This window comes from Anabrus simplex, chromosome 1, assembly GCF_040414725.1.
Source record: "Anabrus simplex isolate iqAnaSimp1 chromosome 1, ASM4041472v1, whole genome shotgun sequence".
NCBI lineage: Eukaryota > Metazoa > Arthropoda > Insecta > Orthoptera > Tettigoniidae > Anabrus > Anabrus simplex.
Genome location: NC_090265.1, coordinates 1,555,089,934 through 1,555,116,391, shown reverse-complemented (window position 1 = coordinate 1,555,116,391; position 26,458 = coordinate 1,555,089,934). Strand labels below are relative to the sequence as shown.

At 39.4% G+C, this 26,458-nt stretch overlaps 1 protein-coding gene across 2 annotated transcripts in view; it reads left to right on the top strand.

Annotated features, from left to right (window-relative positions):
- Positions 1 to 26,458, top strand: part of LOC136858510 (uncharacterized) — an 88,044-nt gene that overhangs the window by 46,911 nt on the left and 14,675 nt on the right. Inside the window, exons 3-5 of one of the 2 annotated variants that reach the window (XM_067138107.2) lie at positions 443 to 721; positions 6,272 to 6,638; positions 11,152 to 11,294. In XM_067138107.2, the coding sequence (XP_066994208.2) occupies positions 443 to 721; positions 6,272 to 6,638; positions 11,152 to 11,294 (789 nt within the window). Of the gene's footprint in view, positions 1 to 439; positions 722 to 6,271; positions 6,639 to 11,151; positions 11,295 to 26,458 lie in introns of both variants that reach the window. The other variant, XM_067138106.2, reaches the window with a different exon arrangement.

Below are 26,458 nucleotides of genomic sequence, written 5' to 3'. Positions count from 1 at the left end.
TTCTTACTTCCTTTCTTGAAGATAAGGATAATTACTCCCTTCTTCCATTCTTTGGGGGTTTTTCTCCTCCTGTCTTCTGTTCTCCTAACATGATAAAGCCAATTTATTCCTTTCCTGCTGCTCTCACCATTTCCACAGTCATTTCATTCAGACTAGGAACTTTACTCCATTTCATACTTCTCAAAGCATCTTCTACTCCTTTCCTTATCAGGTCCATTTACATCTCTGTCACGTCCTCTGTCTCTGCCATGTTGTCTTCCTCTGTACTGTCCTTTTCTTCCTCCTTATCAGTTTCTTCAGTTAGGCTGAACAATTCATCAGAGTGCTGCTTCCACAACTCCTATCAAATATTCCTACAAAATATAAGATTCTTTCTTCAGTTGTTTGTATAAAATGTTTTATTTCCTCTGGTAAAAACAGGCCTCACTGTTGTTTTCAGAAGATGGCCCGATAATGGAGTATGAAGCTCCAGAGGAAGATGAGGAAGAGGACGATGATGATGATGATTTGAGTATCACACAGATAAGCATGAGCAGAAGGGAACTAAAGAAACCCAGAGTTCGAAATAGGTGGAGAAAGTCTGGCAGCAGACGACACAGTCCAAGAAGACATGGGCGAGACATGCATGGTAAATGGCAGTACGATAGATTTGCTCCGGAAGTAGACAGAGAAAATGAGGATCCAAGTAATCATTTGAAACTGCATCATCACTATAAAAATGGTATGTAAAACAAACATTTTAATGGATTTTTAATTTAGGTAGTATTAATTTTCCCTTCTCTGTCAGTTCAGAAATTTTGTAGAGGACTAGATCTGGCCCTAGCTGAATGTGGCATTTCTTCCAGTTACTTGTGCTAGGCTCCTCATTTTCATCTTTCCTATCTGTCCTCCCTTGGTCAACTCTTATTCTTTCCCAGCCTGAATGGTATTGGGTTTGCAACATCTTGGGATTCTTTCTTTTTTCAACCCTTTATGATTCTTCATTTTCTTTTGTCAATATCTTCATTCTTTGAAGGATTGGGCCTCTTCTATTTCCATTTCTGACGTTAGGAAAGGATGATTGCCCAGTTGTACTTCTTCTTAAAACAATAATGACCACCACTGCCACCACCAGGGCTGGATCTTGGATTATGAAGTTAAGCATATCAATACTAAAGAGTTCCAGTGAAATGAAATGTCGATGGCTTTTAATGCCGGGATATCCCAGGACGGGTTCAGCTCGCCATGTGCAGGTCTTACTATTTGACGCCTGTAGGTGACCTTCGCGTTGTGATGAGGATGAAATGATGATGAAGACAACACACACACCCAGCCCCCGTGCCATTGGAATTAACCAATTAAGGTTAAAATCCCCAACCCAGCCGGGAATCAAACCCAGGACCCTCTGAACCAAAGGCTAGTACACTGACCGTTCAGCCAACGAGTCGGACAAGAGTTCCAGTAATTTTAATAGAGACACTATAAACCACCAAGTGAGACAGTTATGCAGAACAAGACATGTAGCTATTAGCTTACATTCGGGAGATAATGGATTGGAATCTCACTGTCAGCAGCCTTGAAAGTGTTTTATCATGGTTTCTGATTTTTAGATGAGGCAAATGCTAGAGCTGTACCTTAATTTAGGCCACAGTCACATTCTTCCCAGTCCTAGCCCTCTTCAATCACATTGTCACAATAAGATCTCCCTGAGTCGGTGCAAAGTTATTCTTGCCTTTATTTTTATTTTTACCTTTATTAAACAAGCAAGACTCGATTACTAGTCATTTGAAATACATTAAGGATTAAACTGTCATCACCTCTTTACTTTTCTTAATTATTTTGTTCACCGAGCGAATTGGCTGTGCGGTTTGGAGCATGCAGCTGTGAGCTTGCATTCGGGAGATAGTGCGTTTGAACCCAACTGTCGGCAGTCCTGAAGACGATTTTCCATGGTTTGCCTTTTTCACACAAGGCAGATACTGAGGCTGTACCGTCATTAAGGCCACAGCCGCTTCCTTCCCACTCCTAGCCCTTTCCTAACCCATCATCGCCATAAGATCTATCTGTGTCAGTGTGGCATAAAGGCAATTGTAAAAAAAAATAAAAAAAAAAAATAAAAAAAATTTTCTTTATTCAGAGATTTCACAAGCTGATTCACATAAAAATGATCAGATACAACACTCATGAGTTCTAGGCAGCCCGCATGGTGGCCATGATGGTTAAGGCGTCAAGTCTTTGTGTTCTGACATCATGGTTAGCTCGTTCAAGTCCTGTTGGTGGAAAATATTTTCACCATCAAATGTTGGCTGGCAGGATAGGAGAGGTGATGGTGTACAATTTCTAATTACTAGATTACAAGCAAAAAGCCTGAGCTCAATTCCAAACCTCTATGCAGTGTTCATATTGAGTGAGGGCACATGACACTGTTGATAGTAACTCGTCTTTTGGATGGGGACATTAAGCCTTGAACAGACCCTTTGGTGTTATCCAACAGGAGTAGGCTATGTTCCAACACCGGGTTTCACCCCTTCCCTACCTCATTATCATCACCATCACACACCCAAATATGCAGGTCATCCATGGGCATCAACTAAAAAGACCTGCACTAGGCCTCTCTGTAGGCTACACAATATCATCATCATCATTATCATGTCTAGGCATTTCTAACAATGCTTATGTTTGTTTCAGTTGTTTCTCCAGACAAACTGAGGCAAAAGTGGGCAATAAACAGGGTTAACTGGAAGAAACTACTGAAAGTTGAAAATCTCACTTTTAAAATTATTTACTATTACTATCACTGCCACTGGGTGGGCAAAACAAAACTGGCCCAGAAAATATTTATGATAGGACTGACGCGGGATTGACCCTTGTTGATGAACATCACACAAGATGCTGGAAATGGCCTCATCTGAAGAAATGAAAAACTGAGGATCCAAAAGTACTGACTCCACTTCACTCAGAAACCACCAGCAGAACTCAACATGCAAAGGTTCTTCTGGATGCTTCAATGCACGCACAACAGTAAATTTGTAAGGATACAGATAATGTTTTGACATGACGATCTCTTAATTCCTTCTTGCAAAGATAAACGGCATTGAGATTTCGTCGAACTTCATTCCAGGCTTCCCTTCACTTGAGCAATATTTTCTGGTGTTCAAACTCTTTTTTTATTTGCTACAGAGCCTGTTTCACACCATTTAGCCACTTAGTTTTGCATTGCAGACTTGGCTGGAGGTTTTATCAAAAGACTTCCAGTCTTAAACTTTTGAGCAAACAGTACCGCACAGGTTTTTCACAAATCATGCTTCGCACAACACTCGACAATGAACATGCGCTGTTTCATCGTAAGAACCATTTTGTGTTGCATTCAACTGGTCACTAAACTCATCTGTTCCTCTCATTAATTCACACACAATGACACAGAGATGTACTTGGGAGTTGCAGGAGATGCGCACGCATGGACATGTGACAGCAAGCCATTGGTGCATTGAAACATGGTTTCCAGCATTTCCTGTGATGGGCAGTTCTGTTCATTAACTAGCATCAATTCCATGTCAGTCTTATAAATATTTTCTGGGCCATTTTTATTTTGCCCAACCTGTTGCTACCACCACCCTTCTCCTCTTCTTTCTCCTTCTTTTTCACTTTGCTTACCATTCTTGCCATTCTTTCAGTTCTGTGCCAAATTGTGGACAGTGTTTGACACCTTGTGTGCCCTGTCTGGAATGTGGAAGTTTATTTTTCTAGGAGTTGTGGGCAATTCACGAAGGACTGGAACAATTTAAAAATGAAAAGTGTATCCAGGAATTCACGTTATTGTGACAGACTATGCAGATTTAATGACTGTTCTAAAGTTATATAATCAACATTATTATAAGAGAACCCTGCTCTAAATTAATATAAATGAAGCAATTTATGTTATAGTGAATCTAATTTTTGGATAGAATTCTGATAAGAAGGTTTCCATAGAGGTGTACAGTATTGTAGTACTTTCAGCACATTTGGCAGGTTATATTTCCCTTAATGAATTGTAAATATTTACACTTCTCGTTAATTTCAGTACATAATAACAGCGACGTGCAAGATGCTAAGGTGTTCCCCACAAGCGACGTGCAATTCTTGTGATGCTGGGAGAAATGTGAGAAATGGGCAACCAGCAACATAATACATTAAGATAGCGACCATCAATGTAGTGACACTAACAGGGAAAGTAGAAAAAATTGTAGATTTTATGGTTGACAAGAATATAGCATTGGTGGGAATCAGTGAGACAAATGGAAAGGAAAAGATGAGAGGAAACTAAAGAAAGGATACACCTTATACTATAGTGGAGGAAGAGAAACCAAAAATGGTGTAGGTCTCGTAATTAGAAATGACCTAAAGGAACACCTAGGATTGGTGGAAAACATAAATGACAGGTTGATTAAGGTCAGACTGGTGTTACCGATATAATTCAAGGGTATGCTCCACAAACAGGAAATAAAAATACAAATCTAGAGGAATACCTTGAATATCTGGAGGGTCATATACAGGACAAACAAGTTGTGATCATAGGAGACATGAATGCCCAAGTAGGTCAGGAAAGAAAAGGAGATGAAGATATTATAGGTCCATTTGGATATGGAAAGAGAAACAAGGCTGGAGATATTTTGGTACACATTTGTAGAAGAAATGAGCTGATCATTGATAACACATGGTTTTGAAAGAAAAACAGTCAGAAGATAACAAGATATAGTTGGGATAAAAAAATCAAAACTCTGATAGATTACATTTTGATCAAGAAAGGAACTTTTGGGGTTATGGCGTATCAAGAAAATAAGGTGAAATTTTTTACGTTTCACAGAGAACTGTGCTCTGCATCATCAGAAGAAAACCTCGTCTATCCACGAGAAAGGCTTCTTAAACAATGACTTTTTGAAATTTAGACGTTATAATAGAAGTGGAATTTCACCTTATTTTCGTGACACGGCATAACCCCAAAAGCCTATATAGCATCATATCTATAAGTACGGGCCGTGAAAGCATCAACGGCAACAAGTTACAAGATTGTGAGCAACTGCAAAATGACCTTGATAATGTTGCTCTCTCACATCTCAAACAGAAAAATATGAAAGTGCTCTTGTCTGAAAGTATCGAAAGATACTCTCCAACCCTCAGTTACCAGTTCATGCTGATCTGCTGGACCAGAAGATATTACATCATAGATTAGCATTAAGAAAACCCCAATATTTGCAGGTTTCATTCATTCTGCAAATGCTTTTAACTTGAAGCAGAAGTGGAACGAAGAATGTTCCTCCAAGGCATCTCTGCAGTGACACACTGTCAAAAAGCAGTACACTAGGCCTGAGTGACTTAACGTAGTCCATCATCTATGGGCTCATCTTAATAAGGTCCAAACTAATCATGGATGCTTTGCTGCGTTGGCAGTGAAGTGGGGCTTAAAACAGTCCTGCGACTGTGGAAATGACAACCAGCCCATCAGCCTTGTCGCATTTGATTATCCTGTCAGGTCTTATGCAGGCAATTAAGACTTCATTGTTGTCACTACTGACGTAGTTGACTGGCTGTAGAATCTTGATTGTCAGCCGCGAGGGCCCACTGAATTCTCTCCTCGCCATTTGTTAAACATGTATCTTTTTCAGTTTTACTTTCTCTGTATGCTTTGTATGTCATGCGCTAAGTAAATAAAAAGTTGTGATGGTCTGGGGATACTGTGAATATATTCTACCACCCCACCCAAAGGGGGACTGTAATTGGATTGCCAGGCTGAGTAGCTCAGATGGTAGATTACTGGCCTTCTGAGCTCAAGTGGGCAGGTTTGATCCTGGTTCAGTCTGCTGGTTTTGGAAGGTGCTAAGATACATCATCCTCATGTTGGTAGGTTTACCAGCACATAAAAATCTCTTGTAGGATGAAATCCTGGCACCTCAGCATCTACAAAAACTGTAAAAGTGGTTAGTAGGATGTAAAGCCAATATTATTATTTTATAATTGGACTCTTCTTTCCAGGTGCTTTACTTTTACGGTCCGTAAGTGTACAAGAGTGGTTTTGTAAGAATCCAACACTACGGTGTAACACAAATTTGGAACTTAAAAAATATCTTACTAAATATTGTAGTAATCCTTTCTGATCAATATTTATGAGTGTTGAAATGAATTGACTTTACTCTTCTTATCTGAAGAAGTTCTATGTAATAATATCTCATTGAGGTCCTTTTATTTATTCATTTACAGAATAAAATATATGACTTGTAACTGTGAAATGTTATTGAAGGATTGTGAGCATTTGCAGATGACAGCCAAGTTGTTCCTCTTTATAATGGATGGGGAGAACCAAGATTTACAAGACAGAACAAGAATGGGCGATTGCATAAGATGAGCAGTTGGAATGAACAAAGGATCCCTAGCTGGTGGGAAGACAAGCAAAACAGACTGCGAATTGCAAGACAAGACCGTGATGTGAACAGTAACTGGGGTCTTGATATAATTGATGACAATGAAATAGAAGATTTCTTTGATGAAAAACCTCTTCTTCGTAAATCAAGACTACCTCCCTGTGATGAAGATCAACTCATGACATACCTTGCTCAGTTGCAAGCTATTAACCCTGAAAGTGTTGTGCAGCTGTCTTCTGTTAACAACCTCAATGTGTTGTGCAGGTATGTAAGTAATCAGTGTGTATGAAATAGAAAATTTATTTCTACTGGTATATAAAAAGGGACAGACTCAATGTAAAATCTGTAAGCCAACTAGCTCTCAGGGAATAAAACTTTTGTTCGATTAAGATCAATCTAATACAAATTCAGAATTTTTAAAATATCTTAAATAAATTAAGTAGTAATTCTACCTGATCAATATTTATGGACATTGCAATTAATTGACTTTACACTTCTTAAGTGAAGAAAATCTATCAAGATTTTCCTATATTTTAAAATATTTCACTAGCTGTCTATTTCAATTTTAGAGTAGTTCTTATTTTATGTCTGTATTTTATAATACCTTACTTCATTTGTTATCTTTTAACCTTAATTATTCTAACAATATTCAGGCATATTCTTATTCATTATTCCTCTTTCCAACTTCTCTAATCTAAGTTAAAAGTATTTTTTAACTGTTAAAGTTAAAAGTTAAACCAATAATGAAACTGGCCTTTTAATATGACATTTAGCATTAAAGGATATTTTGAGTAAGGTTTACATTCCTGTTTTTATTTTCAAATAATGTAGATATTATTACAGTCATTGTGATTTTCATGCTCAAACAAATTTGAAAATAAATGCAGCAGGAGAACATTCTAAACAAAATTCTGAACTATTCCCAGAAGAATTGCTGGACATTTATTTGCAGTGCAGGTGTAGAAAGGTGATTTTGTTGATTGCTGCAGTTTTGAGATTAAATAGTCCCGGTATGAATCAAAAAGCAAACATTTTAAAGCACCGGTCAATCAGGATGTAAAATGTTTCATACTGCATATATACTTATAGGATATCTAATAATATTCAAGTGTTCAAAAATGTCAATAATAATTCATGAATGTAACTTCATGTCCTCATCCTAAGGTGGTGCAGTTCTTTTTAGGCACACCTCCAAGGAAGGTCAGATGCATGTACCTTTCTAACCACATATCAGCCCTACTGCCAGTCTTAAATTCCTGGCAGTACCTTTGGAACTGAACCTGAGCTTCCCAAGACATCTAATAGTGTGCTAATCATTACATTACGGAGATGGACAATTTGTGAATGGTTCTATTTTATATAATTGTAAAGTAATAGTTTACCTTTTCAAGTCATTGGCAAGAATTATCATTTCAGCTGAGATGAAGAGTGAATGGAAATTGTGGATTTAAAATAAAATGGTAGAATTACAATATGCATAAAGTTCAATTTCCACTCAATGCATTTGAAAATTTTGAAATGACAAATCACATTCTTGTGAACTGAATTTCACATCAAACCTTAAATCTCATGGCCTGTGATTATAATACTAATGGTTACATCACACTCCAAGGTTGCCTGCTTAATCATACAGTTAATATGTACAATAATTAATACACACACGCACCCACCCACACACACACGCGCGTGACCCAGGAGTCGGTTAACATTTGACGAGGCAAAACTTTACAGAATATTGTAGGTAGAGAGGTAATAATTGATACACATGATTGGCGTGATATGGGGTTTAATTGACACCACATGAGACCCATGTGCGGTATAAAAGGAGCTGTCATGAGAGAGGGCATTAGATGCGCCTGCAATCGCGGCATGTCATGCTTGGCCTCCATGGTCCTCCGACCTCAATCCGTGTCATTATTGGTTGTGAGGTTACTTGAAGTCGCAAATCTACCACTATCGTCTGACCTCATTAGGGATGCTAAAAGACAATATCCGATGGCAGTTTCTCACCGTACCTACGGATATGCTGTACAGTGCTGTTTACAACATTGTCCCTCAACTACAGGTATTGTTGATGAATGACCGCCTACATGGAGAGCATGTGTTATAAAGAACTTTGTCTGTGCTAAACCTTGATTGTTATGCTAATTATTGCTTGTGTATCATATGAAGTGCCCTTTGTTGGTCATTTTGTTTACTTTATTTTGGTGTCAATAAAACACCATGACATGCCAATCATGTGTATCAGTTTTTACCTCTATTCCTCCAATATACCGTGAAATATTGCCTCGTCAAATGTTAATGGACTTTTGGGTCACCCTGTACACACATCTTCATTCAGCATTCCGTCTGGATGCCTCTGTAAATTACCTATGTGCCTCCGCAATCCTCTATTTGCAAGTAGCTCTGTGGTCGTGTTTAGTTACAGCTGTTATCATATAATCATTAAAAAATGAATCTAACCATTGTCACCTTGGTCTCCGTCTACTTTTCTTACCTTCAGTATTCTCCTAGGTAACCTGTACTCCTCCAATTGCCTCACAAGACCCTTTCACCAAAACCTGTTTATCCCTTTCAGACCTGAAAGAAAACTGGCGGAGTGAAATTTTGTTTGTATGTCAAAAACTGACTAAAATGCTCTTAAATACATGTTTTTACAATTTATTTTACAAAATAAGAACTATCGGCTGAAAAACAGAACCCACACAATTGTGCGTGTCAGGACTTCATTCACTACTTGCAAAAAATAAAAAATTTAAAAAATTCAACTCAGTACATGTGAATATGCACATGTATATGATCAAATGTTCTATTTTACAGTGTGGAACGATTTTAAACAATTAAAATCTTATACATTACATTTCTCATGTAGAGTATGAGTTTTGCTTTCACAGTCCTTTTTGTGACAGCACCCAGCACTCCTGCATGCGTTGGCTGTAAGGAAACCTAGCCCGCACATTTGTGCGTATCAACATTCAAAACCTCATAGTATTACGTACGATGTTGTAAGTTCACAATTTACGTTTGCTACACAATCTACACACTTCATTGATTATATTCTGATATTCAGTAAAGCTTCTAGATTAATATGAATGCAATAAATAAATACTTACTTTAGGCATTACTGCTTCCCGCCATATTCCTAATGAACTGTATTTTTAAACTCTTCTTCCTGCCCCCTGGTGGTCAAGTACTAAATAAAAACAGCTGAAGTACATGCTACGTGTCCCGCACAAGCACTGCAGTCTGGTCTAGCGCCAAGAAAACGTCAAATAAGTTCAGACATAAATAAAATACGAACCCGCACAATTGTGCGTACACGGTCTGAAAGGGTTATGCGTACGACTTCATGTTTACTCCTAACTTAGCCTTTATCTCCTCATTCCAAATATTTCTGCCATTATTCCCACATATCTGTACCAACAATCATTCTCTCGCTACTTTCGTGTCTATTAGTTCTTGTTTTGTTTGTTTAACCCTTGTCCTGTTTTTCTGCGGGGTCGGGTATGAGGTGAGATGAATCTGTTGTGGTGGGTTTTTATGACTGGATGCCCTTCCTGATGTCAACCTTATCAGAGGAGTTAATGAGACGAAATGAATGACGTGATATATGATAGTAGGAAGAAAGAGGGAGAAACCTTGTGCCGGCACATAGTCTACTCCTGTCGAATAGCAGCAAGGGGTTTGCTTAAGGCTTAACGTCTCCATCCGACGAACAAATCACCATCAACAACGTCATTTGTCCTCACTCCATATGAACACTGCAGAAAGGTTTGGAATTTAATCTAGGCTTTTGGCACACCATCTAATGATTAGAAATTGTATACCACCACCTCCCCTACCCTGCCAGCCAACATTCTGATGGCAAAATTTTTTCGGCCAATGGGACTCGAACCAGCTAAGCACGGTATCAGAGCGTTTAGACTTCAACACCTTAATGATCATGGCCACCAGGTGGAGTAATGTGTCTGTTACTTTTAACTTATGAATAAAATATCCTAAATCCACCTAGCAGTTTTGTCTGGGAGCTGACTTCTTTCTTACAGAATACTGTAGATTGCAACTGCGAACTCGCTGTGTTAGCTTTAATGTACCTTGATTCAATTTAGTATAGTACTATCCTGGGAGAATACACATCCTCCACATGCTCCAGTTTTGTATTCCTGACCTGACATTCAATACACTTAGTTTTCTTCCCTACTGACATCACTCTCATCTTGGAAGTGCTAATTGTATTATACTCAGTGCACCCCAAATGAATCCTTCCCTGCCATTTTATACTTTTCAGTAAGTGATCCGTGTAAACTACGAACAACAAAGGTGAAAGGTTACGGCCATATATAACTGCAGAAACTATTTTGAACCAAGAGTTCTTTCTACCATCAATTCTTAATGTGACCCAATTGCTCATATGCATGGCTTTGATTGCTTGTAATAACCTAATCTTAATTCTGTAATGCCTTTCCCTAATTACTCTGACATAGGCCTTCTCTAGATCTATGAAACAAACTTAAGTGTCTGTTCCATTTTCAAATTTTCAATATGCATTTGAAACCGCACTGATTTTCATCCGACTTACTCTTTGCCATTGATTACACTCTCCTAACACTTGAATGAAATAACATCTTTTCACAATTTTCTCCTTAAAATTGAAGAAATTGTTAAAATCTAATAAAATATTTTAGTAATGCAAAGCCATTTTATACATAACTTTATTTTTAAAAACAAATATTATACTGATGGAACTTTGCTGATAGTAACATTGTACGTTGTGCAGTCGATTAAATAATAGTTTGGATGAAGTTGATGCTTACCTCAAGACATGCACTCCTTGCCACCAGCCAGACCTCTACATGAAACTACTGGATGGTGTGAGAACACTGAGGTTCATGCTGTGTATTGATTCCAAGTACCGGGCAGGTAAGAACAATACCTTTGATTATATATTGTATTGTAAGATAAATGGTGTTATTAGTGAAGATTTAAATCCTAGAACTACTTATTCTGTGTTTAATAGAAGGTACTTGGTTATCGACTGCAATGAATGGGCCAAATCAAATTATACACTGACGGAAAAAAGTATCCAAACACCATGAAATAAGGAATGTAGAATACAGAAATTTTGGCAATATGTTTGTTGAGGTAACATATTTAGTTGATTAAAGGTACAAGACTAAAGACTAATATCCGGGCGAGAAAAGCCATCGCAGATGTGCCATGCTGGTCCATTAAACCGGTATAATCACTGGCTGTTGAATGCAGGCATGCAGACATAAATGCATTGTGTCGTACAGGTCCTGGATGACAGCTTGTGGGATGGAGCTCCATGCCTGTAGCACTTGGTTGGTCAATACAGGGACGGTTAATGCCGGTTGTGGACAACGCTGGAGTTCTCGTCCAATGATGTCCCATACATGCTCAATTCGCGACAGATCGGGAGATTGAGCAGGCCAAGGCAACATGTTGACACTCTGTAGAGCACGTTGAGTTACAACAACAGCATGGGGGCATGCTTTATTTTGTTGGAAAGCATCCCCGGGATGCTGTTCATGAAGTCGGGGTGCATGGAAAAACCACGAGAGTGCTCCTGCTGTCATAGGGAATTGCTCCCCAAACAGAATTCCTAGTGTAGGTCCAGTGTGTCGACACCGCAGACAGGTGGAATGCAGGCACTCACCTGGCCTCCTCCTAACCAACACATGGCCATCACTGGTATCAAGGCGAACCAGCTTTCATCGGAAAACACAACGGACTTCCACACCATCCTCCAATGAACTCTTGCTTGACACCACTGAAGTCGCAGATGGTGGTGGTTTGGGGCAAGTGGATTGCACGCCACAGGGCATCTGACTCAGAAATGGCCTTCAAGTAACCGATTTTGAACAGTTTGTTGCATCACTGTGGTGCCAACTGCCGCTCGAATTGCTGCTGCAGACGCAGTCCACTGCGCCACAGCCATACGCCGAATACGGCAGTCCTCCTCTCAGTGGTGCCACGGGGACGTCCAGAGCCTGGTCTTCTTGCAAGAGTACCTTCTCGTGACCACTGCTGCCAGCACGCATGCACAGTGGGGACATTCCTGCCAAGTCATTCTGCAATAACGCGGAAGGAAAATCGACTTTCACGTAGCCCTATTATATGGCCTTGTTGAACCGCAGTGAGTTGTTGATACTGGCCTCTTCGTCGTCGTAAAGGCATTCTTGACCCACTTGCAGTCACTCCGTCCAATCTCAAAGGTAACTAATGCTCTTGCACAGATCAGACCGTATTTAAAGCAAACCTGATATGAAACGTCATGGGGCCGCTACTAGCGCCATGCTAATGCGAATGTGGGAAATTTGAATTAGCATCATCTTTGAGATGTATAAATACTCCTACCAATGTTCTTAAATTTAGCACAACCCCTTCTTGGTGTTTTGATATTTGTTTCTGCCAGTGTCTGTAGAATTTGGAATATTTGGTAATTCAGCTTCATAACATCAAAACAGGTTCAGGAAGGTCCATGAAATCCAGACAAGGAAAGAAAACCTTAGATGATAGAAAAAGCACATAGGTCTGTGGTTTTCCTTACTGGGCAATTTTTACCTCACTTGATTACAATGGTTAGCTTACAAAGTGCTGAAATAGGTTGTACCAGAAGTAGGCCTCTAAATAAAGTCACGTTCCCTATACAACAGTAAAAATAGGACTACACAAGCCCAGAATATATGCATATTATAAATGTATACAATATTAAGTTCAAAATGCAGAAATATTGACTTCAGAGAGGGATATAGAGAAATTGGACAGAAATATGTTTCATGAAATGTTTAAAACTTTCAAAGATTTTCCTTGATAAGTCAATGTTGAAATTCATAACTTTCTTAAGAAATATTGAAAATGATGAATGATATTTTTAATGCATTCAACGCCAAACCTGCATATATACATTATTGAATGCCATGCCTCGTCCGCTAAACCCATATATAAAAACAGATCAGATGTAAGGCTTTTCAGGCATTTGCTCTATTAACCAGCGTTTCGTCCACTTTCGCCCGTAGTGGCTAATTTCTTTATGGAGCAAATTGAGGAGGAGGCTATTACTTCGGCACCCGTCAAGCCTATGATATGGTGGAGGTATGTTGATGATGTATTTGTGATCTGGACAGAAGGTCCTGAGAAACTTCATCTATTTCTAGACCACCTAAATCAGCAACATCCGTCAATAAAATTCACTATGGAGATGGAGTCGGATGGATGCCTTCCTTTCTTGGATGTTCTAGTAAGAAAGAAACCAGACGGCTCCTTGGGACATACCATCTATCGTAAGCCTACCCACACAAATCGCTATCTTCATGCAGATTCTCACCACCATCCAGCACAAAAAACAAGCCATCCTCACGACACTCGCCAAGAGGGCGAGACGAATTCGTGAGCCATCACATATCCAGATGGAGATGGACACGCTCAAAGTCGCGTTTAAGGGTAATGGTTACAGTGATTTGCAGATTCATAGAGCCCTACATCCCAGAGAAACGACCAAGCAAATCTCACAGAAGGAAGAAGTGAAGGGAACTTCCTACTATCCTTACATTCACAACACCACAGATCGAATTGCCAAGGTCCTCTGCAAACACAATATAAAAACCGTGTTTGGCACTGTCACTAAAATTGCTCACAGTCTGAGTTAAACCAAGGACAAATTGTCCCCACTTTTACATCCTGGGGTATACGAAATTCCCTGTACGTGCGGTAAAGTATACATCGGCCAAACATGCCGGTCCATTGGTAACCGTATCAAATAACATGAACGTAATATTCGTCTCAACCAACCTGACAAATCGGTAATAGCTGAGCACACTCTATCGTCAGGTCATGATGTCATGTTCCAAGATGCTCGGGCTCTTACCCACACTAGACACTACAGGTCCAGGATTATATGGGAAGCTGTGCAAATACGTAGAAATCCTAAAAATTTCAACAGGGACACCGGCTATCAATTAAGTAATACCTGGTTGCCAGCCATTAAGAATTCACGTAGGTAGTTCCCTTCCCTGTCCTTTCACTATTGTTATTTCATCTCAGTGTTCTTTCCAAATTCATACGTTCCTCGTCGCCAGATGTTTCATTCCAGGCTTATGTCTATGTCTTACACCTGTCATATGTTATGTAAACACGTTATGTGAACCGCTTAGTCTGATTATGATGGTTTGGTCAGCTTCCGCTTCGAACACTAGCGTTGTGCCACGTCCTGGGGGCCATCTGGTGGTGAATGAACATACCATTTCCACTTCTACTTCTATTATAACATTCCAAATTCAAAAGTGTCATTGTTTAAGAAGCCTTTCTTGTGGACAGTCGAGAAATCTTCTGAGGACGCAGAGCACAGTTTTCTGCAAAACGTTAAGAATTTCACCTTATTTTCTTGACACGGCACAAGCCCGAAAGCCTATACAATATCATGTCTATAATTTAATATTTGTTATTGTAGGTGCTATCATGTGTTTCATATTGTTTTTTGATTAGTTATGATTTGCTCAATTGATTCATTGGCTAATGATGATGTGCAATGAACGTCAAAACTAGTACCTATCTTGTATAAACAGGTGATCTAACTCACATCAATAAACTGTCATTGTATTGAAAAGGTGGATCCTTAACATTTTCAATTTACTGTAATCCCAGTTCAATACAGAACATAATGAAGTTTCTAACTGTTAACTTCATACCCACACAAAGAGCTGAAAAATTTCATTTTATCATTGTGGAAGCCAATTTTAATGCAAAGATTGGCAAGAAAACTGGTACTGACCCTCCAAATATTGGACCTTTTGGCTTGGGCATAAGGAACGAGTGAGACTAAATGCTTCTAGACTTTTTCACCAGAGAGAGATTGTTCTGTATGAACACAATCCTCAAGAAGCCACCACAGAGGAAATGGATGTGGGTGAGCCCAAACAACTTAGTAAAAAATTAGATTGAATATATTCTCACATGTCAGAAGGAGATCTGTTCAGCTGTGGCCTTCCTGAACCAATTTGACACAGGAAGTGATCATTATATGGTGTAGGTGAAGACTTGAGAAATGAAATGAAAGAAGACTATCATCTTGACAGCATGTAACCTAGAAGAAAAGCAGGCTGAGAGTATCAAGAGACTATCAATGTGGAGTTGGTGCAACCAGAAGATCTAGGGCAGACGGATATAAATGACCAGAAGCATTCAGTTGGCTACAAAGAAAGTATGCCACAAATTTCACTTGAAGATCAACAAAATAATGCCAAATCCAAGAGCCTCATGGAGTAAAGACATCAGAGAGACAGAGACTCCAGCAGTTACCCAGAACTAAGAAACTATAATGTTCAACTGGTCCAGGAAAGGAATCGAAGAAAACAAGTGAGTTATCGACTCTTAAACTTTCGTACAGGAGAACACAGATATGAAAAATAAGAAACGGCTGGTAAGAAGTTGTGAAAGAGATGAGAGATTACGATAATCATAAAGGGCTTCTACCAATAGCTCTACAGCACATCCGTCCCATGCCAGACCACTTGGCAGCAGATAACAGACTGACAATTCTGGACATTGGGTCTGAGGAGATCCCAGAGGTAAATAGGAGTTAACTGCAAGCAGCTGTAAGACTGAGTAACAAGAAAGCTCCTGGCAAGGATCAAATAACAAGTGAGATGCTGAAGATGGGAAGAGAGCCACTGGAGGACATCCTACTAGCCTTGATGTGGATCGTTGCAGACCAACTGACATACTAGTTTAACTTCTACCAGCCAGGTGAGCAGGCCAGGTTCCAGAGAGGCTTTGACACTGTAGACCAGCTCCAGGTCATGCTTTCACTCATTGAGAAGGCAGTGGAGTACAACATCCCACTCCACTTGGCCTTTGTTTACTTCCTAAAGGCATTTGACTGCATATGTGGGCGGTGTTCTTAGTGATGAATAAGACAAGGATCACATCACTCACTCATTCATACAATCAATCAATCAATCAATCAATCAATCAATCAATTGATTATCTGCATTTAGGGCTGCCACCCAGGTGGTAGATTCCTTATCAGTTATTTTCCTATTATTTTCTTAAATGATTTCAAAGAACTTTGAATTTTATTGAACATTTCCCTTAATAAATTACTCAAATTCCAAATTTCTTTTCACAAGCAAATGGTTATGTGGTTTAGGTCACATAGCTGTCAACTTGCATTTGGGAAATAGTGGATTCAAACCCTACTGTCAGTAGCCCTGAAGATGTTTTGCCATGGTTTCCCATTTTCATACCAGGCAAATGGGGCTGTACCTTCATGGTTGCTTCCTTTGTGAACATAGACATATCCTATTCCATTGTCACCATAAGACCTGTCTGAACTAAGGTTTAGGTTAAAGGAATAATCCCACCTTCCAATAATTATTTGCTTTTTATGGCTAGTCTATGTAATCACAAATGTATTCCAGCTTAAAGTCCAGTTAAATGATTAAAAAGTACATGTTTGGTTCCTCTAATTTGGAGCATCTTCAGCTAAAATCATGTATAAAGATACAAAAATTGGCACATATATATATATATAAAGTAAGAGTTTTGTCTGTTCATTGCTCAGAATTTAAATAGAATGGTATTTCTGTGTTGGTTGTGGCCATAGTAACAAGAAAGTGCAATTTTTAATTTTCTGTAATTTCTGTCTGTCTGTCTGTCTGTCTGTCTGTCTGTCTGTCTGTCTGTCTGTCTGTCTGTATGTATGTATGTATGTATGTATGTATGTATGTATGTATGTATGTATGTATGTGCATTACGAGAAAACGGCTGAAGTGAATTGAATGAAAATCGGTATGTTAAGTTAATAAATAAATAATGTAACATTGGTTTGAGGCTCAGTGCGTACACAAATAATAATAATATAAAATAGCAAAATAATAATAATGATAATACGAAAATGATAATAAAAATAATAATAATGTGAATAAGGAATTGTAAAATGATGCAGTGACGGTGATTTCACATCACAGCATGGAAACATGATGGAAAACTTCAATACGTAAAATTAAATCAAATACAAGGGAACACTTACAGGCTTAAAAATGACAACTAAGAAGGATTGTGGAAGGTGCAGGAACCCTATGTGGTCCATGGGAAGGTATGGCATTATGGGGGAGAAAAGGTTTACGATAACATAATCAAAACCAATATTACAAGAAACAAGATCATGACATAGCTATTGATACTTAATTCACAAGTGAAGGGTGTTTAAAGACTTTAACATAGAAAGGTGATGCTACATTACAATGTATACTTTAAAAACGAAAGTAAGTGAAAGAACTGAAATTACAGTGACGGGAACCTAGGGCAAACTTTAAAAATTACATTAAGGAAATAAATACCGAAACGCAAAAGGAATAAAATTAAATCAATGAAATCAGAAAACATAGAGAATAACACTAAAATAACACTGAAATAACACTTACCAATAAGAACAGGAGTTCCCGAGGGAAGCCCTCGAGCGCACGCACTCACTAGGGCGGTCTGATGTAAATGACGCTGATCACACGCATCATTTTTCCGAAGCCGGCAGAAGACCAGAAATGGCCCGATTACAATTAACCAATAAGATCAAGCTTACACTAGAGTCCCGTTTGCCAATACAATTGCATGAGCATAATGGTCATTTCCTGGAGAGAATTTACATCACCTGTTTCAACATCGATAACCGCGCATGCGGTATAGGATGCTTCAAAATAAAGTACCAGATTATAATTTTGACATACATTACATAAAATTTAGATACCGGTACAAAAGAAAATCACTTCAAAATGCTTTTGCATCTTGCAATGTTCATACTGTTCGATATCTTGATGTTTCCTTATTTAAAAAAGATTAATACATACATGTTCCAATTACATAAAAAAAATTCCAGCAGAGTCCAGAGTTCTTATGAGTTTTTATTTCTCAAAATACAAAATATTACAAACAAAAATGAAATCCTTCAGACACGTTAAATAAAAAACTTAAAAATTATATTTTGCATAGTTCCAGTTCTCCGTCGCACCACATGTTACACATAATTTTATTCACGCTGAATGAAATGGTAGTTTAGGGGAAGGCCTAAAAATGTAATTCTCAAATATTTTATGTTATTATTGGCCCTATCGACAAATACTTCATAACTAAAATTATATAGTATTACATTTCCCATAATTTATGTCTTATACATTTTTACCATACCGGCTATGATAACAGAGATATTAATGAATTTGGATTTTTGTTGCTAAGTCCATATCAGCACTGAGGCACAAGAAAATGGTTTAATGAAAATTGGTATGTAAAGTTGGGGAATAAAGCACTACAGTCTACGCTGTATATAATTTTATAAAATGCCCGAATATCACAGAGTCCGAAGAAAACTAGATGTGAAGGTCTACAATACAGAAAGCTCATAAAATTGATCAACTATAACATTACAGTGACCATTGTTTGTTGTGATGTGCTTTGTGTCTTCTTGCTGCCATTCATCTCCGACAGGTGGTATTACTGCTGCGTACCAAGTATAACATCCTGCCTGAATATTGGCTGGAAGTAGCTGGGGAGTTAGAACTCTCTCTTTTTCCTCTGGTTCATAAATTTTCTGATACTACTGGTACATAACATTCTGGTTCAGTCGGGAAAACCACAAAGACAGTCTTTCTGAGAATTCTGTAGTGAAGCACGTGTGTATCAGCTAGTAAGAAATGATGATGATGATGATGATGATGATGAGATAAAGTATTTCTTCATATTAAGTTCAAACACTCAACAAATCAATGTTCAAATTTGTAATAAAATCTCTGTGTAAGGGATCCTAGAAAGTGATCTTTTTTCAAAATGCTGGAGAAGTTGCTGTAGTTCTTTTAGTATGTATTCTAATAAATAACTTGTGGATGACGATAGACTTAAATTAAAAATACGATGATCAGGTAAAACTCCCTTCAACAACTCGAACATTTCTATCAAGATTTATGCTCAACTTCAGTTTTTCTCCAGGAGCTTCTCCTGATCATCGTATTTTAAATTTAAGTCTATCTTCATCCACAAGAAAAATGAAGATTTATATTTGGCTTCTACTTGATGAGGATAAACACAAATATACAGAGTGATCCATATAAACCTGAATTACTTTAATGAGTCATAACATTATGATAATGCACAATTGTGAGATTACATACATACATACATACATACATACATACATACATACAGAACATAAAGTCCAGTGATCCAGGGAGGCACACATTTTTTGAGATTATTTGGTTAGCAAAGAAACAGGTTACAATATATTGTTGGGAGATTCCTCACAGCAAATTTTGGAAGTGCCCTCCACCGGCATCCATATACAACTGTACTCGTTTCACCATATTCTGCGATGTTCTGTGAAGTGTACCCTCACCAATGTTGCATATTTCTTGTCTGATGGCTTCACAGAATTCAGCAGTTGTCTGGGGTATATTCTTGTACACTCTGCTTTTAAGATACCCCCATAAGAAAAAGTTCAGTGAGGTTAGGTCAGGTGATCGGGGGTTGGGGCATACATTTTTGGAGATTATTCGGTCATCAGAGAAACCGGTTACAAGTTGCATAGAAACATTAGATGTATGACACGTTGCTCCATCTTGTTGGAAATAACCTTCTGTCAGTTTGACATCATCCTGCTGCTCCATGTAATGAAGACACCCATATAAACTGCAGTGCCTACATTCGTATCAAAGAAAACTGGGACAACAATCCTGGAAGCTGACACCGTGCACCACATTCCAACCTTTTCATCATGCAGTGGTGTTTCGTGGATGTTATGGGGGTTTATTGCAGCCCAATATCTGCTGTTTTGTGTGTTGATATAACCTGACAGATTAAACCATACCTCATCTGTAAACCAAGTTACGGAGAGAATGTCTGGACGTTGAATAATAAACTCCTTAAACCATCGACAATAACACATTCTTTTCTCATGATCTGCTTCTTGCAATGCTTGCATCATATGCACTTTGTATGGTCGCAACCCCAATTTCTTCGCAGCTCATAATGCCTGTCTCATAGCTCAGTTGACACAATGATTTATTTATCAATAGTCTCTGCACTCAGTGATGGTCTATGTTTACCAGTGTCACTGTTTAGTACACCAGTTTTCTCCAGTTTCCTTACAGTCAATAAAATTGTTGCCTTTGTTGGAACATTGCACTTATTGAATTCTCATTGGAATGCCTGTTGTGTTGCATCCAATGATTCTGTCTTCCAGTATGTTTTCACAATAAAAGCATGCCCTCAAAGTGTGTACTCCATGTTTCCGTTATAACTGCTACCTAAAGACTGCGAACAAATTATTAATTTGCCAACAGTGCTCGTTATTGTCATGGCAGTCAACAAAATTGTCAACAATGGGCAGCAGTACTGATTCTCCCAGAGCCACTGAGATCATTAAAACAAATTTCCAGTTTTTATGGGCTGTCGGAGGGAAATTATGACCTATTAAAGCAGTTCAGGTTTATATGCCACTCTGTACTAAAAGCCAAGTAAGTAGAAGTCTTAGGGATCCCAAGAAGACATTTTGTTTTGCATGAAAATGAAAAGTTAAATGAGAAATACAGTTCTCTCATTTTATAAGGAAACTTTGCATCATTTTTCCACTGGTTGACTTCCTGCTCTCCCTGACAGCACCGTAGGGAGCCAAATGTATAAAACACCACAGCAGTTAGTTGCTTCTGAGAAGTGAACGGGAACATGTGTATGACTGTTACTTGTGTATTATTGTTTAGCCTATATTGCTTGTATATTAAGTAATTGATTGGAAAATGAAATATTCAGTTGAAGAGTTGAAGATTGTAGCAGGTGATCTCAATTTACCAAATGTCAATTGGGAAGGTACTGCAAATGACAGGAAACATGACCAACAAATGGGAAGGACAGCTGATGGAAGCAACTAGAGGGAAGAACATTCTGGACGTGGTGGTAGTAAAACCAAATGAACTCTATAGAGAAACTGAAGTAATAGATGGCATTAGTGATTGCAACGTTGTTTTTTCTGTAGTTAAAAATAAATATGATAGAAAGGAAGGTTGTAAAAGTAGGACTATTAGGCAGTATGGTATGGCTGATGAGACAGGCTTGAGGGAGATTTTGAAAAGTAACTACGATTGGTGGAAAACGGTAAATAAACATGTAAACAGATTGTGGGGTGGACCTAAAGCAATTGTTGAGGAATGTGAAAACAGGTATGTACCTTTAAAGGTGCTAAGGAATGATAAAGACCCATTATATTATGACTATGCCGTAATTCAACTGGCAGGACGACCCAAAGGAGAGCGGGCCAGGGATCTGGATATAAATGAAAGGTCCAACCCAGAGGTTTAATGTCAAGACGCAATTCCAAACAGCTTGACATGAGTATTTATTCACAGACAATGGAAAACAAACAAATTCGGAAGTGCTTGGAAAGCAACATAACTAAAGGGGGGTTTTGACCCGTTTCCATTTCTCATCCTCGTAAAACATAGAGGAATTCCTCTCCTCCAATAAATGGTCTAACATAACGTAACCTGCGCACCTTGGTACAAATAAATGTCTGACTAATCACTACAGCGCTACAACGTATATACAGCTCACCAGTTACAAGGTAAGGAAAAATCTTCTATCAGTGAAGGCACAATGACACGCGTACTTCCTAAACTACACGTCCAGAACATTCTGGAACCTTTCTCTCATTTTCGTGAGCCCTTTTTCCTCATGATACAAGAAACATACAACACTTTAAGTTACTCACAAAATATCTCGGCACCAAGCCGCCCCTCATCAAATTACAACCAGATGCATGGTGTTACATATCCGTACAAGTTCCTAGTTCCTCCCATCATACTACCAACACATAGCAAGCCAGTAGATCTTACCTCCCATGCCCCCCTCACGGTCCTTGGTTCAACGAAAGAGTAGTGCTCTACGCCAAGAGCAGCAGGTAAGTGAGAAAGTCCATCACCCGGCGAGGCACACCGGCTCGCCGGGAGGGGTAGGTCTCAATACCAACGTCAGCACGCCCCCTCTCTCGGAGAAGCCGGGAGGGGGTAAACTGACGCGAGCAGGGGCATGGCAGACGATCGACATACGAAAAGGAATGCAAATACGGAGGGACGCTCCAGGACGGAACCAGGTCCTTGCCCGTGGAGCCATAAGTGAGGAACAGGGAGAGACACATTTATTACAAAATATCAATGCCCAGGACATTCAGAAATACGCACAATTAATAGTCGTAAATTTCAATGAGCTCACTAGGAGCACTGCACAGGTATCAAGTCCTTTAAGGCGGGAGGAGACCAAACACACGGTTCAGACCTCCCCCCCAAAACACCAACCCAGGGTTGGCCAAACTGTTTTCCCCACACAAAGTTCAGCCGCGTAAAGTTCATTATCTTGGATACTTGCTGGATATACAATAGTGTTCTTGCTTTACAATAAATAACTATATACGAAAGTAACATCTTGCTGCACATAAAAATGAAGAAACGAGTCTTTGCCCAGATTATATATAAAATTAACATTCTTGCTGTTCACTAAAATGAAGTAGCGAGTCCAAGATTATCTCTGAATTTTACATTCTTGCTGTACATTAAATGAAATAGCGAGTTCTTGCCAAGATTAGCACTGAAATTACATTCTTACTGAACACCACAGTGAAGTAGCGAGTCTTTGCCAAGCCCATCTCTGACTTTACATTCTTGCTGTACATAAAAAAAATGAAATAGCGTGTTCTTGCCAAGATTAGCACTGAAATTACTTTCTTACTGTACACCACAATGAAGTAGCGAGTCTTTGCCAAGCCTATCCCGGGATATGGCAAGATTAAGTTCAATGAAGATGTCCCCAGCAATCCCCAGGGGAAGGGTGGGCCACCAGGGCCGGCAACACTCATAGCTGGGATACAACCCAACCAAACATTGAGCGGCATGCATGCAGGACAACGGCCACAGTAGCAGACCGTCTCGGAGCCTCCTTAGGCAAATCAGACGCTGGAAATCCCAATCCTTCTGAACTCGGTAGCCGTAAGACACGGCGGCTGGAGTCAATGATCGCCAGGAATCGCAGCCACGAGGGGCCCTTCTCATGAAGCAGTGGGCGTAGGTGGATACTCCAGTCCACTGTAAAATAAAGCAGAAGGCCAGCAAAGATGTCGAAAGATATCCATCCACCGGTACAGGGTACAGGGGCCCAAGGCAGTGTAGGTAACCGGACCGGGGGGCATGGGAGCAGTACGGGTATGATAGGACTCCGGGAGGACGCACATTAAATCATTCATAATAATAAATAATACATTCAGATTTGTTTTTTGCTTAAAAAAAGGAAGGAACAAACTTAAGCTAACTAAGGGAAGAGCATATCTATGACAAGAATGGAAATGAGTCAAAACTCCCCAGATAATCAGGTTAAAGCTTCATACCACATGAAACCAAGGTACCCGTAGCCGAGACAGACTGCCACGCAGCAGTACCCTAAAAAAAAAAAAACCGCTAAGCAGGCTTTACCTGCAAAAGATGAATTCGGAAGACTCTCTCCGTCTCCGGATCCTTTACCAACAAGGTGACCGGCGTTAAGAAATCAATAATTTCATATGGTCCGCGGAATCTAGGAGCGAGCTTCCCGGAAGGCACGAAATTCTTAACAAAAACATTATCTCCTACAGCGAGATCGGTCGGTCGGCGCCCCTCATTGTAATGTTCCCTCTTCTTCTCATAGGTCACCTTGAGGTTTTCCTTAGCCTTTTTCCAAATTGCCCTGATGTTAAGGGGGTCAATCCTTTCTGGTAACAGTTCATCCATGTTCCAGAGATTACTGAGTGGAGAGTTGGGAACGAAGGAGAACATAAGAGACACAGGAGAAAACTGATGCGCTTCATGTACAGCAGAATTAAATGCGAAGGCAAGCCATGGCAACGAAGTGTCCCATCTCAAAACATCGTCATGATGGAAGGCGATGAGAGCGGCCCGCAAATTGCGGTTGACTCTCTCTGCATAAGAGGGTTGGGGGTGGTACAGAGACGTTTCATGGAAATATTTAAATATCATATGTACTAATACCGATGGAACAACAACTTTCATCTTGTGATCAGAGCAGGAGGGACAGCAAAGGACACCATTTCTTAACACATATGGGTTAACAATCTTGCCTTCTTTCAACTGCTGGACAATAGGCCCTAAGAGAGGATCTTCCACTTGGAATTTAGCAAGATCATGGTATAACAACGGGGCATCAGTCAAGATTGCTCCAGCAAGGGATAATGAAGTTAGGACCTCAGGGTCAGAAGAGTCATCATCCTGAATAGGCTGACCAGTGAACATGCGGCTAAGCGAATCGGCCACAACATTGTCCGAGCCTCGAATGTGCCGTACATCGAACTGAAACGCCGATATTCTTATGGCCCACCGAGCTAGACGGCCAATTATGCTTGCCATCACATTATTCTTAGTTGACTCCATTATATTCAATTTCCTAGTAAGTTCCTTCAATTTCTCCTTACTTCCACAACTATTCCTAACTCTATTTCTTTCCAACCTGCACCTCCTCAGCCTCCTCCTTTGGCTGGTCATCTGGCTTACCCAGGACCCAGCTCAACGCTTGCTATGTGTTGGTAGGATGATGGGAGGAACTAGGAACTTGTACGGATATGTAACGCCATGCATATCTGAAGTACTTATTTGATTCTTGTTTGCATGATGGAGCTATACCAAATTAATGGAATATTGCTACAGTAGCACTGTATATAAGTTCAAGGGTGACAGACATAAAGCCAAAAACTACAGGCCAGTCAGCTTGTCCTGTGTTACATGTAAGCTTTGGGAAAGCATTCTTTCTGATTATATTAGACATGTTTGCAAAATTAATAACTGGTTCAATAGAAGTAATTTCAGGTTTAGGAAAAATAATTCCACTGAAGCTCAATTTGTAGGATTCCAGCACGATATCTTCGATTCAGGAGGTCAAATGGACTGTATCGTGATTGATCTATCTAACAGTGGCAGTGGGCTCTCAAGAGCACATTAGCACGTGGACACCCAGTTTTCATGCATATTTATGCATTCATGGATAATTTTAAATCATTTCCTTTGTTTAGATCAGTTGTCATCAATCGATCAAAACCATTTGACTTATATCAAAGCTCTGTTACACTGACAGCTGTTTGTTTTCAATGACAATGCAGGTAGCACACTGGATTTTGTGCTACAATCCTGAAGACTATATGCATGTGCATGCAGAGTCATGTTTTATGCACAGATATCCCCATAAGTGAGGAGTACAGTGAGGTATGTGCCTTTTTGTGTACAACAACCCACAAACCAGAGGTAGTACTATAGGTGACTACAAAGGTCCACCATCTCCTCTGTTACTGTTGGCCACAGCCTGTCAGAAGTTACTATTGCATTATCATGCTGAAAGATATTGCTAGTAATTCTGAACGGGTGTGACAGGTGTTTGTAATTGCAGGAAGAAGTTTGGTTTTTGTTGTGGGTGGAGAATTGTTTCAAGTGAAATTAATTGAGTACCGGTAAATGTGGTCAATAATTTTTATATGTTATGTCATACTCAATGAACTTTGTGCTATGTAAAAACCAAGAATAGTGCTCGCATCCTTTAATATTCCCTACAATACAGCACTGTGCAAAGTTGCTGTGAATTTTACTTTCACCAAGCAGAGTAGCTTCGGCTAACAGTGGCCACAGCTTTTCAGTTCTGTATTCGGGAGGCAGGGGGCTGGTTCCTCCATGGATGGTCCTGAGAATGGTTTTCCATGGTTTCCATTCTCCTGACTAAGACGAATGCTGGGTCAGTTCCTTTTATAGGCTACAGCTGCTCCCCTCTCACCTTCACCTCAATACATCTCCTGACTTGACAGAAAACGTCAGACTCCAGGAGACTCGCCTTACCTCACCAGGGTACGGAATGAAAACACTTTAGTAGTAGTAGTAGTAGTAGTAGTAGTAGCAGTAGTAATTTTAGTTTTGTTGTACACTCAAAGATTAGTCTCAGATAAAATGCATCCTGGGTTATAGGGGTCTACCATATTATTGGTGGTGAAGGAACCGTAGAAGGAACCT